At 30.4% G+C, this 14,966-nt stretch overlaps 4 protein-coding genes across 8 annotated transcripts; 3 read left to right on the top strand and 1 right to left on the bottom strand.

Moving 5' to 3' along the window:
* Positions 1–50: 50 nt before the first annotated feature.
* Positions 51–1,907, bottom strand: LOC128387459 (diphthine--ammonia ligase-like). Of its 2 annotated transcripts, XM_053346664.1 has the most exons (4): positions 1,766–1,907; positions 1,294–1,408; positions 1,088–1,228; positions 51–849 (listed from the first exon to the last, which is right to left on the bottom strand). In XM_053346664.1, the coding sequence occupies exons 3-4, from the start codon at positions 1,206–1,208 to the stop codon at positions 203–205; spliced, it is 768 nt and encodes a 255-aa protein (XP_053202639.1). In that variant the 5' UTR covers positions 1,209–1,228; positions 1,294–1,408; positions 1,766–1,907; the 3' UTR covers positions 51–202. The 2 variants fall into 2 exon arrangements, with proteins under 2 accessions (XP_053202639.1, XP_053202640.1); XM_053346665.1 differs by lacking the exon at positions 1,766–1,907 and having other exon boundaries at positions 51–846; positions 1,088–1,632.
* On the top strand, positions 1,841–4,128 carry LOC128387456 (liprin-beta-2-like). Of its 3 annotated transcripts, XM_053346659.1 has the most exons (5): positions 1,841–1,981; positions 2,102–2,284; positions 2,419–3,087; positions 3,407–3,451; positions 3,587–4,128. In XM_053346659.1, the coding sequence occupies exons 3-5, from the start codon at positions 2,491–2,493 to the stop codon at positions 3,758–3,760; spliced, it is 816 nt and encodes a 271-aa protein (XP_053202634.1). In that variant the 5' UTR covers positions 1,841–1,981; positions 2,102–2,284; positions 2,419–2,490; the 3' UTR covers positions 3,761–4,128. The 3 variants fall into 3 exon arrangements, with proteins under 3 accessions (XP_053202634.1, XP_053202635.1, XP_053202636.1); XM_053346660.1 differs by lacking the exons at positions 1,841–1,981; positions 2,102–2,284 and having other exon boundaries at positions 2,308–3,087; XM_053346661.1 differs by lacking the exons at positions 1,841–1,981; positions 2,102–2,284; positions 3,407–3,451 and having other exon boundaries at positions 2,310–3,087.
* Positions 4,129–4,430: 302 nt separating this feature from the next.
* LOC128387452 (delta(3,5)-Delta(2,4)-dienoyl-CoA isomerase, mitochondrial-like) lies at positions 4,431–7,327 on the top strand. Its single transcript, XM_053346654.1, has 3 exons — positions 4,431–4,759; positions 5,814–6,475; positions 6,556–7,327. The coding sequence occupies exons 1-3, from the start codon at positions 4,738–4,740 to the stop codon at positions 6,820–6,822; spliced, it is 951 nt and encodes a 316-aa protein (XP_053202629.1). The 5' UTR covers positions 4,431–4,737; the 3' UTR covers positions 6,823–7,327.
* A 1,738-nt stretch (positions 7,328–9,065) lies between these two features.
* Positions 9,066–13,889, top strand: LOC128387430 (alkaline phosphatase-like). Of its 2 annotated transcripts, XM_053346628.1 has the most exons (5): positions 9,066–9,649; positions 10,562–11,118; positions 11,592–11,831; positions 11,922–13,152; positions 13,748–13,889. In XM_053346628.1, exons 1-5 carry the CDS (start codon positions 9,370–9,372, stop codon positions 13,756–13,758), a joined length of 2,319 nt encoding a protein of 772 aa, XP_053202603.1. In that variant the 5' UTR covers positions 9,066–9,369; the 3' UTR covers positions 13,759–13,889. The 2 variants fall into 2 exon arrangements, with proteins under 2 accessions (XP_053202603.1, XP_053202602.1); XM_053346627.1 differs by lacking the exon at positions 13,748–13,889 and having other exon boundaries at positions 11,922–13,374.
* Positions 13,890–14,966: the final 1,077 nt, after the last annotated feature.

The following is a 14,966-nucleotide window of genomic DNA, read 5'->3' on the forward strand; positions in this document are numbered from 1 at the left end:
AGAGAGAGAGGATGGACATCAATAAATTGTAATTTCAAAAAGAAAATCAATTTCAACTTGATTAAAACCAGTTACTGGGTAAAAAAAAGTTTTTTTTGATGTTAATGATTGACTTTTACGATATAATTACGTTTACAACGTTTTCTTTTGTTTTAACAAAAGTTGAGTAAAAAAGAGACACGAAATGAGAGATAGATTAAAATCAGAAACTCTTAGCTTCTAATGTGATACGAGTTGGCTTCAAATAACCAACAGGAGCAAAAGCATCATCGGAATGTATGACAATTTGACTTTGTTCGAGGATGAGGCGACTTTTAAATAATGGACAATCGAGAGTAAGTGTCTCATATTCACCACCTTCACCACAAATATTCATTCCATATTTGGCATTAAGGTTGACCAGAATTGGAAACATTTGTTGTAATGTTAAACCAAGATGCTTGTACGGCTCCAATCCCATAGATGCTGTTTTAATGATGACAGCGTGAATTCCTTCCTGGATCATCTCTTGTAATAACTCTTTCTGATTTCTTTCCCATAGGTAACAGAGTAGAGTAATATCAAGTCTTTTACAGACATTTTCAGCTCGAACTTTTTGATAAGTGGATAGAATAGCACCAACCGAGATTGCATCAAATTCAAGTTTACGCTTTAGGTTGCTTAAAGCTATGAAAAGATCTTCAACTTCATCACCACTTTCTTCAACAGGATAATCAGGGCCTCGGTTTATTGGTTTACCTAAGATTGGATGTCGAAACAAGGGCAGATCAATGGCTTTTGAGTAAAACTCTATTGCTTGATGGCCTACAGTCTGGTACATGTATGAATCTAATTCATCAGCAGGCCCTGCTATATAGTGGTAGTATAAAGCAAACAAGAGATAATGTAAATAGAGAGAGAGAAAGAGAGAAAGAGAAAAAAAGAAAAGAAAAACAATAAATCAGCATAAAAATATCACCAAGAAATTTACCCATTTGGGGTTGTCATTTGTTATCAAGGAAATAAGATTTTGTTAAGTAGAGGAAAAAGTCAGGGTTACAAGGTTGAATGAGAGAGAGAGAGAGAAAGAGAAGTTTAATGATCATACCTTGTTGATTAGCTGGAGGGTGTAAATTAAGAAGGCCAACCAGAGTATGACCATTTTTAACACATTGCATTAAATTGTAGCATGAATCTTTACCACCACTTATTAGTCCAACAACTCTCATGTTAGTATTTTGTTTTCTCACTTTTGATGTACAAATATAAATATAAAATAAAAAATATTCACAATATTAAATTAAATGTGTTTACCTTGGTAGTTTTTTTTAGTTGATGACAGTTATTATGATGAGTGTGTGTGGTGTGTTGAGTGTGTAAGAGAGTGGAATCCAGAAGCGCCAGAATTTAACAGTAATTCATGGTGAAACTAGAAAAAAAAGAGAGGGAATGAGTGAGAGAGAGAGAGAGAGAGACACACAGGCGAGAAGAAGAAAAAAAAGAAAAAAATGAAGTGAGAGAGAAAGAGAGAAGAAATAATATAAAAAGAGGAAACAAAACCAAAGAAAGAGAAATAGACAGAAGATGAGAGAGTGAGCGTAAAAACGGTTTTTCAATAAACTAAACCAATCCAGTTTTAACCATTGATGGATTATGGTGGAGACGCTTCACCAAACTAAACAACAACGCAAAAGAAAATTAATTTTCATTAAATCAAATTATTTTTCTCTCTCTCTCTCTCTCTGTCACAATAATTGTATAAAAAACTGATAACAAAGATAATCACCAATTAAGTTGATCGATTTTGTTTAAATTGTATTTTGTTTGGATTTTGAAAGAGCAACAAAAAAAAAGAATAGAATTTGTTTCAAAGATCAAATGGTTACCCAATTCTCGTTCTTTTCTCTACCAATTCAAAGGGTTTGTTTCTCTAAATTCTACAGAGAGAAAATTCCAATTACCGGTTACCATGACAACGACGGGGAAAAGAAGCACTGGTAATGTGAGTTCATCCCCTTTCTTTTTATTCTATTTACGCTTTCGGAGATTTTTACACTTTCCGATATTTCGATATTGAGAAATTTTTCTCTTTTCTAATCAATTTTTCTTTTAACAACTTTAGTTAATGGTCACTTCGTTCAATTATCATCACCTTTTTTGGCTACAGTTTGGAAAATGGAAGCAAAAAATTGAGTTTACGTTTTGTGTTGCGAAAAAAAGATTTTCATCTCTGTGATGATTTTCTGTAAATGGATCCGAGAATTGATCAGATCCGATACCCGATTCCGGAGAAAACAATGAAAAGGTAAACAAATTTGATTTTAGAAAAAAAAAATTCTTTTTCATTAATTTTAATCATTTAATTTTGTGTTTCAAATTGTTGTTTCTTTTTAATTGTTTGTAATGAGATTAATCTTTTCCTTTCTAATTATGTTTTAGGTGTAAATTCTAATTGTCAACTGGTTTTTATTTTTTCCAATTGAATCGATTTTGTTTGTCAAGAAAAAAAAAATGAATGATTGTGATCAATTGGCTCAAGCAGCTTCTAAACTTGACTACCTGTGGGTTGCTCGTTGGTTAGATGATATTGGTTTACCACAATTTAAAGAGAATTTTCTAAACACCAGGATTGATGGTTCACGATTACATAAATTAACTATTCAAGATTTGATTCAATTAAACATTACCAATAAGCTACACTATTGTAGCATCAGAAGAGGTATACAAGTTTTAAGGGAGCAAAAATTTGAAGCCAATTGTTTGGAAAGACGATCTGTTTCTAATGATAAAATGGATGGAATCAATTATAATCCATCTTCTATTGCCTTATGGACTTCTCATCGAGTCATGGAATGGTTAAGATGTATTGATCTCTCCGAATATACTTCAAGTTTAAGAGGTAGTGGTGTTCACGGTGCTCTTATCATTCATGAACCTGCATTTGATGCTGATCTGTTGGCTTCACTTTTAGGAATTCCAAGTTCAAAATCTCTCCTAAGAAGATACATTTACACCAGTTTAAACAATTTAATTGGACCCGAACTTGTTCAGGTTAAAAAAGATTATCGCTCAAAGAATTTATCTCCAATAATATCCACAAAAATATCTGTAAGTTGAAAGATTATTTTCTCAATTCTTTTTATGTGAAAAAAAATGATCTTAGACTTTTGATCGTGTTTAATTGTGAGATAAATATGTATACTAAATCAATCGAAAGCTGATTAGATTACATATTACTGAATCTGTAATTCTTTTATCCAGTGAAACCGATCAGAATAATCTTTCATTTCCTGCTTATTCTGTAACCATAAATAGTCGAGAGATTAAGCAGTGTGATTATTGTAATCTCATTTTCTTTTTCCAATAATTATCCTGTAACAATCTCTCTTTCTCTCTCTCTCCATGTATTATTTATACAATTGAGTAGAAACAAAAAGATAACCTGAACAAATTGATGAACTTTTTGGTATCGGTAAAGTTATTCACAGTTTTCGTTAAACCGAAAAGTTAATTTGAGATTATTTTCATGGATTACTCGTTTTTCTTTCTCTCTTCTTCCACAACCATTGAATAATTAATTATTAATTCTCTTCTTCCTTTACCATAGATTAAAACAAGTCGATTTAATTTACTGAAACGACGGAGTAAACCCGAATTCCAATCCAATGAACTGGTCTGTCCAATGGTCAATTCCGTCGATAACACATCATGTCCAGTTCATCGTAAACCAAACACTCCTGTTAAAGTTAACAACGTTTCAAATGGTGATCACAACAATTAAATGGCATTTATATCAACAATATATTTATATATACAATATCAATTGTAAATTATTTTACTTCATTTTCCAAAAATTTATATTCAACAATTAACTTAATTTATATATATAATCAATCACTTCAAAGGAAAGTCAAGAAAACTGTTATTTTATCAATAACTTTTAATTACACCACCAAAACACCAAATTATTTGGTGATAAGTTTTAATTTGAAAACTTGATTATCAATATATTTTGATGAGAGAATCACTTATATATAAAAAAAAATAATATAACAACCTAAATGTAAACTTTGTCTTTATTGACAATTTGATTAACCAAAGAAATTAATTTTCCCCAATTAATTAAATGTCATATGAAATGATCAGAAATGTAATTGATTTTCACTTTGAAAGTGTAAACAATATCGATCATCATCTTTACCCATCATATGTTTTAAACGCGTCACCAAATGTGAATACTGATTGTTTACATTAACCATTTAATCAACAATCAAATTGAATCAGCGATTGAAAATTAATATTGATTTTACCATTTAATCGTAAACAATGATGATTGAAAAACAAAAACGAAAACATAATCACAAGGACAATTAAATCTCGAGAATATACCTTTTTGTTTATCTAATTACTTTTAACTGATGTTGATTATAATCAATTGAAACAATCAATTGATTGATGATACTAATCAAGGGAGGATGAGATCATAAGTGAGTTTTATCTGATCATCCTCATTAAAATTGTCTCCATGTTTATTAATTGTTGTCAGAGTGTTGGAAAAACATCAGATAAATTCAAGTTTTACTCCAAACAATTTACAAATCAAATCAAATCAAACCTTCATTAGTTTACAATCACAATACCAAACAACTCAATCAATTTAAAATTTTCAATCTACAACTGATTTAACTTTAATTGTGTTAATTGTTTTTCTCACCCTTCATTTTATTAAAAGTTGATTCTCAAGCAATCAAGACAATTATGTCATTTCTTAAAACCTTTGGTAAGTTAATTGTTTAATTATTTTCATTTTGTTCACCTTAATATTTCATGACAATTTAAATTTCTGTTTTAATTGTTCATTTGATTACTAAATTAATTTGTTATTGTTTTGGCTGAAATTCACACTGATTGTCAAAAGATTCACAATTTGATTGATTTTGATACTAATTGTTGACTAAATTAGTTATTATCGACTATTGATCCAACACTTGAGTGATTAATTGATAGTTAATTGCCATATCTTAATTGTTAAATTGATTCTATTTCCTATTATCTTAATTGTAGACATTGTTTCACTTGTTTTTAGAGTTTCTAATTATTTGATTTTCATGTTAATTTTTTTTAAAACAATCGATGAATTAACTGATCTTGTTACTATGTGAAAAAAATTACAGTTAATTACGTTGATTTAACAATTTGCCGGAGAAAACCAGTCTCTTAATTGTGATTGATGATTCAGATGATTGTTGAACAGTTGATTTCAAGGTGACAATTAACTAGATTATCATGTTATTGTTTTTCTCGTTAAAAGGATTCCCCAACCTTGAAACTCTAATAATCTCATTTCAATTGGAATCAAAGAGAAAATCTGATTAACCATGATAATCACCTTTGATTTGATTGTCAAGCTCTCGCTTAGTAACTAGAGTAATAAATCATCTCAATCAATTTCTCATCAATGACAATCAAAAAAACACCCAAATGATAATCAAGACCAAGGGTCACCCAACCGGACCAATTTACGAATCGATTCAAGTTATTTCTTCTCAGAGATTCTGAATAATATTCAACAATAGAATAATAATAAATTTCAACAATCATCTAATCGCTAGACAATCAAATTAAATTAGTAAACAATTAGAAGGAAATAAAAATCTACAATTAGAATTACATTTTTTTCTCAACTTAGTTTGTATTCGAACCACTAGATGACATAAGTGTTTAGAACTGTCAACAAGTGAATATTTTGATTGTCGTTTTGATTGTTTCATCTTCTTTGTCTATGTGACCTCGTTTAATTAGACTAATTGTTTTGAATTCATTTGATTACGCAGCTTTAATTTCCCGTTTTTCTGGAAAAAAGTTAACCTCAAGTCGAAGTTTATCTTCTAAATCGATTCATGTTTCGAACTACGATTACGAGACACTTCAGGTGTCATCGCCTTGTGAGCACGTTCTTCACGTTGAACTACATCGATGTGACACCAAAAATGCTCTAAATAAGGAAATGTTCAGAGAATTATATGAATTATTTTGTCGAATTAACGATGATCAACATTGTCGATCTGTTGTTCTAAGTGGATCTGGTAAACAGTTTTCCGTTGGCCTTGATTACAACGATATGACCGAAATGGTTGCCCAAATAAGAGGAACCTCACCTCGAACTGCTGGAATGACCGATATCGCTCGTAAAGCAAAATATATCAGATCAATGATCTTATTGTTTCAAGATTCGTTTACAGTTTTGGAACAATGTTCAAAGCCAATAATCGCAGCGATACATGGATCTTGTGTTGGCTCGGCTCTTGGACTAGTGGGTGCAACAGATATTCGTTACGCTTCCCAAGACGCTTATTTCCAGGTCAAAGAGATCGACACAGGAAGAGCACCAGACATGGGATTCTTACAGAGAGCTTCAAGAATCTCTGGCAATGAGAGTTATATTCGTGAGATGATTTTCACCGCAAGAAAAGTACCAGTCACCGAAGCGAAAGAGGTAATTTTATCAAAATCGAAACAACAATCGAATCAAATTTCGTGTAACCCAAACTGTTTTCCTATTTTCCTCAATTTTAGATGGGACTAGTTAGTAAAATATTTGCCGACGAAGAGTCAACGAAAAAAGCAGCCATTGAAACGGCTTCTTTGATTGCGACCAAAAGTCCAGTTGCCGTTCAGGGAAGTAAAATGTGCCTTCGATATTCACAAGATCATAATATCCAAGATGGACTCACACTAATGGCCAATTGGAATATGGCAATGCTACAATCAGAGGATGTCGAAAATGCTGCCAAAGGCTGGAGAAAAGATTCTACCGAAGTTCCAAAATTTTCTGACCTGTAAAATGAACGATGATGAGATGAAATATCGATAATATAATGATAATATTTCATTCACGAAAATGTACAGAAAGATAAATATGATAATATTTTACATCTCATTAGGATCATCATCATTTCTCTCTCTCTCTCTCTCTCTCACCATCATCATCATCAATAGCAAGAAGCATCAATTACAATATTTACATGTTATCATGATAAACATGATGATCCATTGAATGAAACAAAATTAATGATTGTTGTATAAAGCTAATCATTAGTTGATAATTTATATCTTGTATAAATAACTTGATTATTGTGATGTTTTCATCAACCATAATCATCATGGTTCTTGTTTTTTTTTGTTCATTGTTCATGAAAATAAAAAAAAATGATGTTCTCCTCATGATAATAGTAACAGTGACTGACAATTCAATGTTAATTTACTTCTAATCATTACATCAACAATTATCTAATTGTTACCTTTGTAAATAAACGAGAGAAAATAAAAATTCTGGTTTCATGGTGAACTTTTTTTCTTCATGTTTTTTTTTGTTGTTGTTGTTCAATTCAAACAATCAGAGAGAAACAATTAATGAAGTAAAGTTAAATTGCTTTTCTAAATTCAATTGTAAAACTTTAATCATGTTTATCTAATATTTACAATTTAATTGGTTTCATATTGTTAATCTGATTTTAAATGATAAAAGTATTATTACTCAAATGAATCAATAATTTTGGGTCTAATTGAAAACCTACTGAGTAACTAAACAATTAGTTGATTGATTGTTTTCAATATGATAGCTATTGATTACCGTAGGTTAATTAATTGCATCACTTTGATTATAATTATGATTTTGTTTTACTTTGTCAAAATGTTAATCAATGTAATCATGTTACCGGTGAGAAACAATTTAGATTTAGTAGTAACAATTAAAACTTTAAATGACTCAACAGAAATTATCCCATTAGAATCAACCAACAGGCTTAATGACAATTAGAAAATAATGATAATCACAATTAAAAAAATTAACACCGTAACTAATTGATTAACATGATTTAATGTTCATCAGACACCAAATTAAACCCAAGACTTTTCATACCTCAGTTTTTAGGTAACAGTTTAATTAACTAAATTGTTGTCGATTGTAAAGTTTATTGAACGAGCTCATAATTATCATATTTAATTAGTAACAATCTAAATTTATATAATTGTTCAAAAATCCCAAAGACAATTAAGGAAGTAGAAGTGAAAATTAATTGTAAAGAGTAATAATAATCTCGTTAATTGTGGTAACCGAAATTCAATTGAAAAGTTTGTTTTTTATTTCTCGTTTTCATTGATTGAACTTTTATCACTTTCGATTGGAAGACAATCAATTAATTGTATTTTATTGATTAGTTTAATTAATCATTTGACTTTGATTTACCCTTGTGAAGACATAAACAATTAAGATAATCAATGAAGATACATTATAAAATTGATTGTCTTTCAATAGGCCTAATCAAAGGTAAAAATTGATTAACAATCTTGATCAATGGTAAATTAAAGTTGAATAATTGAATTGGTTAATTATTATGAATAATCAGACAACCAAATTAAATTAGCAAGAGATTAATTGTTATTTAAAACGTTTAATTAGAAACAATTACCTGAACCTTACTCTTAGATGATTAAACCATTATTTTGTTAATTGTGATTAACAAATTATCATGTCTCTTGGGGTTGATTAATGATAGAAGGTTCCTCTGATGATTTAATTTCTGGAAAATTGATTAAATCAATCAGTTAATTTGTTGATTAAATTCAATCATTATCTTATATATACATAATTGATTTATCATTAAGCTCATTGGGATTGATAGTTTCCTTTATAATCAAATTATAATCATTTAAAAGATTAACAATTTAGTCAAACCAAACAATATAAAAACTGATCTTGATTGTCAGGGGCAATTAGGACGAAATGATTAAGATAATTAAATCAACGTCCATGATAATGTTAATTGTCCTGCAAACATTTGACCCTTGGAACTATTTTTAAAAACAATTTATTTCCAAATAGATTAAGATGAGCAAAGATTATCCTCTTATCCCCATTGTCTTACTATTCTGAATCAACTCATCCATCTCACTCTCTCACTCTCTCTCACTCTCACTCTTTCTCTCTTTCTCCCTCTCATCTTTTCATCCTCCTCTCACTTTCTTCCTCGTCATCACTACATTTCTCCTCTCTCTCTCTCTCTCTCCCACATCTACAGCGCATCATTTATCTATTCATTACCCAACTTATCATCATCATCCAACAACTTTTATTGTTACCATTGTGAAGATACAAATGATTACATAATTATCATCATCATAGTCTTAATTAATTTTAGAGTGACTATAATTAACGTTTAATCCTCGTGAACTTAAACATACTCAGTTAATCGTGAAAGCAACAACAACAAAAAAGGATAATCAGAAACTCATCATCATTTTTATCACCATCATAATCTCATTAATTGATATATAAATATTGAATAACAAATCAACTTAATTCATATTCAATTCACCACAGAAACAAAAATGTTTCAATCAAACGGGTTAATCGTTACAATTAGTTTAATCCTAATTTTAGTAAACAATTCATATGGATCACCTTTATCATCTTCATCCTCATCAATTGATTTAACCAATGTTTTTAATAAATGTTTACACACACATGAAGTAGTCACTTTATCATCTCAAGTTAAATTGTCACCACTTTTATCATGTAATCGTGACTTTTTCAATGTTGTCCTTAATGATACAACCATCCATGGACTCAATGATTATAAATTGTCACCATTTAAACGAGTATCCAAAGGTAAGAATCAAATTCATTTAATTTCTCACAAATCATCTTACTGATTGTTGCTCCTCAAGGTGTGTCTCCTTTGAAGATTTCATGGAAATCCAAGACTTTCTCTCTCTCTCCTGAATAAATTCACATTGTTGACTATTAAACAATCAACATGACTGAATATTCATCATTAACTATTCATGAAATTTACTACACCCAATCATGGTGAATATCAGCTCGTTTACATGGGCATTAACCTAAGTTTTGAAAGTTGTACAAGATTTTCTGGTTTCTATGTTAATTATTATTGAAATTATCATAGATCTTGAAAAGAAACTTAATTTCAGCTCTTCTAGCAATTAGCTAATTCTGAATATTTTGAGACAAATTGACCGTTCCCATGTTATTTAAACTCTCAGATAAAATAACCTAAGATTAGCAGTTTGGCTTGAGCTCAAATGCTTCTAGAATCAATATTCACACTGAACTACAAAGTAAAAATAAGATGAATGACCTTAGTTGAACCTCTTAAACTAATTGACCTTAGGTCAGATTACAAGATGATTGATAAGAAAGAATAAAATTTTGATTATAAAAACATAAACAAACACACTAAACCAGAGAGATGCAAAGTTAATTAACTAATTAACAAGCAAATTGTTTCCATATGAGTGTTTAAAATAATCTCAACAATCGTAATCCAAACGACCGAAGATTAAATTGTTTAAATATCAATACAATCAACGGTAGAAATCAATGAATCGGTTAAATCAATTACAGAACTAGAAAATTGTCCATTAAATTAGTCACTAATCATTGCGAGATTATAATCAAAGTTTTTCTGTTCATCTTTATCGAATTGCTAATCAATTGATTAAACTAATTGTGTAATTTTTTACCCTTGTTCCTTTCTAATCAATTCTGAACAATTGACAGATAAATATGAAGCAACCATGGATATACCAGCGATCGCAATTAAAGCAAATTATCATATCAACGGCCCAGTTGCCCTCATGTTCCCGGTTCATGGTACAGGAACAGTGGAAATGAATTATGTCAACATTTCGATCAATCTTGACGTAAAGAAATCAATTGAAAACGACCATGTGATTCTCAACGTTGATAAGATTGATTTTCATAATCACGGCTACGAAGTGATTAACGGTAAACAAACGGTTGATAATAAAGCCGATCATTTGGATCGAGGTTTCCAAGAATCATTTGGACGTGTCATTTTCTGGCAAGTATTCAAATCGTTACGAGAGGAACCAGAATTCAATTCATCGGTTAACTGTTTGGAAGAGTCAATTCAATCGGATGAATTGCTGAACAATTTAAGCTACAATCATGATGAAAATAAGGCGATCCAATTGAACGATGGTCATGTTGTTGAGATTATCCCGATTCAGAGTGAATCCCATCATCCGTCAATCTATTCAGTTAACGAAGGGTATTCCCGTTCAAAGAGAGACACACCAGCCCAATTACCTTTCGTAAGTTAATTCCGTTGATTGTTATTACTTTGCCGTGAAGGAATTTTCTTCTCCCATCATAATTAACACAGAAATTAAATTGAATCTTGTTGATAATTGTTACAACTCTCTCACACACACCCATCAGAAACAGTAACTAATATGATGTTACAATTTAAATGTCTTACAATTTATGGTTAATTTACTGTAATTTACTTTTAATTGTAATCTATTTATTATCCTAAATTCAAGGTTTAATTGTCATCTTGTTAAGATAAAATCAAAGTTTCCATTGTCATCACATTTAGATGTCAAAATGATACAACAATCAACACTCATATACAAATGTATAGCTGATTAACAGTTGATTGTTCAGTTTATCATGACCGTGGAAATATAAATAGTTTACAGTTTAGTTTAATCAGTTAACCGACTAATTTAATTGTTTAATCAATGACTGATTGTTTATCAATTTTCTCTTTTCCGTTGATTAGATTCCGGAAAATGAATTCAAAGAGTCGCACTGGTACAATAACGCTAAAGCTGATTTGGAATCATTGATCAACTTTAAAAAGAATGAAAAAGTTGCGAAAAATGTTATTCTCTTTATCGGAGATGGAATGGGAATTTCGACTCTAACTGCAGCTCGAATTTTGAAAGAACAACTAAATGGTGGACCAGGAAACGGAAACAAATTGTTCTTCGAGGAATTTCCTGAATCAGCATTGATTAAGGTAAAGAAATTGGATATTCACGGAACAAGAACTTTTTTTTTCGAAATCTTCTAATTTGTTTTCTTTTTTTATCATCATCGTCATGTTTAGACTTTCAATCTTGATAGACAAACACCCGATTCAGCAGGAACTGCGACCGCGTTTACTTGTGGAATCAAAGCTAATTATGGAACCCTTGGTGTTTCCGGAAGGATATTTAGAACTGAGAAAGATTGTAAAGTAATTGCCGAAAATGGTGTTCCATCAATTTTCACTTGGGCTCAAGCGGCGGGTAAAGCGACCGGAATTGTAACAACAACTCGAATCACTCATGCTACACCGGCGGCGGGTTATTCTCATGTCGCTAATAGAGATTGGGAAAGTGACACTGATACACAAAAATTTGGAGCAAATTGTAAAGATATTGCAAGACAATTGGTTGAAGATTCTCCTGGTAATAAGTTGAATGTTATCATGGGAGGTGGATGGAGGTCATTTGCTGGTCCAAATGTTACCGATCCAACTGCTTCCGCCTCATCACCGGGAATCCGTTCGGATGGGGTAAATCTTATTGACCGTTGGATTGCTGATCGAAAAGCTTTATCGGCTAACTGGTCTTTCGTTACCAATAGTAAAGATCTTAGATCGGTAGACACTTCTAAAACTGATTATCTATTTGGACTGTTTAATCGTGACCATTTACCTTATGAATTGGAGAGGAATAAATCGCCTGAGGGTTCACCAAGTTTAGCTGAATTGGTTGAATCAGCTGTTAAAGTTTTATCAAGAAACGATGAAGGTTTTGTATTGCTCGTTGAGGGAGGACTTATTGATATCGCTCATCATGATAATTATGCTCGACTTTCACTTCACGAGGTGATTGGTTTAGACGCGGCCATTGAACGGGCAACCCAAATCTTACCAATGGATGAAACTCTCATGATTGTTACAGCTGATCATTCACATGGATTCACAATTAACGGTTATCCTCTTCGAGGTAATGATATTTTCGGTGTTTCCGATCACAAAGAGGAAACTTCCGACAAAACCTTTGCCACCCTTCAGTACGCAACCGGTCCAGGTCATGTTGAACCGAGAGTCGATGAGGTTCAAGTGCTCGAACGGGAAAATGGACGACATCGATTCTATTCCAGTATAAACATGTCATCCGCCGTTCATGGTGGTGAAGATGTCGCTCTTTACAGTACCGGGCCCATGTCACATCTATTCAAGGGGCTTCATGATCAATCTTATATCGCTCATGTAATCGCCTATTCATCATGTATTGGTGATTATGCTTCAACTGAACGATGTAAAAAACCAAAATTAACTTCATCTTCAGGTAAACTCAATCCATCAACATTCATGTATTTTGTATTAACTGTCATCTTAATTGTCCTAAACAATCAACGTCTTAATTTGTAAAAATCAAACAATGAAAATATTTGACGATAATCGTTCAACTTTATTGCATTTTTAATTGTCGATCATTGATCAGGATCGATTTGCCATTTATTCAATCATTTTATTAGCGACAAATTAAATTATAAGGATAATCTTTCAATTGTTTCCTTGATTTAATTATTATTACAATACAATTAACTTATCTTTGATTAGAATCAAGAAAAGTTATTGACTTTTTTTTCGAGTTTTCAATTTTTTTTTTCAATTTAGATACTTAATTGTTTCAAATGTAAGTATTAAATTTAGATTTTCTCATCACAATTAACTCATAATACTAACAATTAACTAACAATTACTACTAATTTTAGCTAATCCATTTCCGATACTAATTAACATTCAAAATAATGATTAACTGTGTTTCTTGTTTCAATGTTATTTGTTGATCTTAATTAACTAATCTATTAACAAGTCACTTTAATTGTCAATTTTAATCTACTTGATTTCATTAAGTTAATTTTTTTTTCTCCCAACAGAATCAAATTAAACACCATTTTGGACACAACAATCAATTGATTACCAATTGAATCATAATTCATTGTGATTAACTTAATTGTTACACCTCTATTTTGACAATTATTATGTATTATTTTTGAATAAAATTGATTTAATGATGTATTCAAGTTGATCTCAATTCATTGATAAATTTGATTGTTAAACTATCATCTATTTCCTGTGTTAATTAAGTTAATTTAGACATACGTCAATCAACAATTAATTATCAATCACGATTTCCTGTGAATCAACTTAAGATGATTACTAATCATTAACATAATCAACAAAAATTGACAGTTAATTTTCAATTAGTTAATTGAACTTTGTTAGATTAGTTTGATTTGTTGATGATTAAAATTAAACAAGATTTACATGATTAACTAATTGTTGATAACAAACAACATTTTGTTAGATAAAAAAACTTTTCCAACACACAAGTTACTTGGGAAACAATTAATTAAATCACTTTATTGATCCTCAATTAAATTACTCAAATAAACAATTAAATTGTTATTGAAAAAAAGCAGCTACGATTAATTGAGACTGATGATATTTACACTAATCAACTAATCATCGCTCATGATTTAATTGTTTCCTAATGAAAACTTTGAAACATCACAATTGTTGAAAGGTAAAATTAAATTGTATTGTTGAAATTGATTAAATAATTATTATTAAATTGTCTTCATTATCTGAAGACAAGCTCAACGAATTAATTAAATCTTGAATACGCAGCAATTATCAACCTTGAAATAATTACAATCACCAATTATTATTAATTGTTATAGGGCTTTCGATTGATTTTTACCAATCAACAATCTCACTGAATTAAGTTTCAAACAGTAGTTAACTCTGATTGGTTAATAGTAATAAATCAGAATCAGAATGAATTAAATTGTTGACATCAATGAATGATGATGATTCTGATTCACAAATCAGTTAATGATACAACAAAAATGTAATAGTATTGAAAGAGAGAGAGGTAAAGTAAAACATCTCATTCATATTGTCTAGTTAGTCCTGGAAAAGTTAAATTCTGTTAATTGTTATCAACAATTAACAACTGATTCTTGGTCAATGTCAATTGACGGGTTAATTGTAGTACAAATGAAATGTAATAATAATAATAAATATTGGTAAAAGAAAAGAGAAGCGTGAAGAAGCTCTCGATTCACCAATTAGCTAAAATTAAAGTAATTA

The sequence above is a fragment of the Panonychus citri genome, unplaced genomic scaffold (genome assembly GCF_014898815.1).
Source record: "Panonychus citri isolate SS breed McGregor unplaced genomic scaffold, ASM1489881v1 Contig00090, whole genome shotgun sequence".
Classification (NCBI taxonomy): Eukaryota; Metazoa; Arthropoda; class Arachnida; order Trombidiformes; family Tetranychidae; genus Panonychus; species Panonychus citri.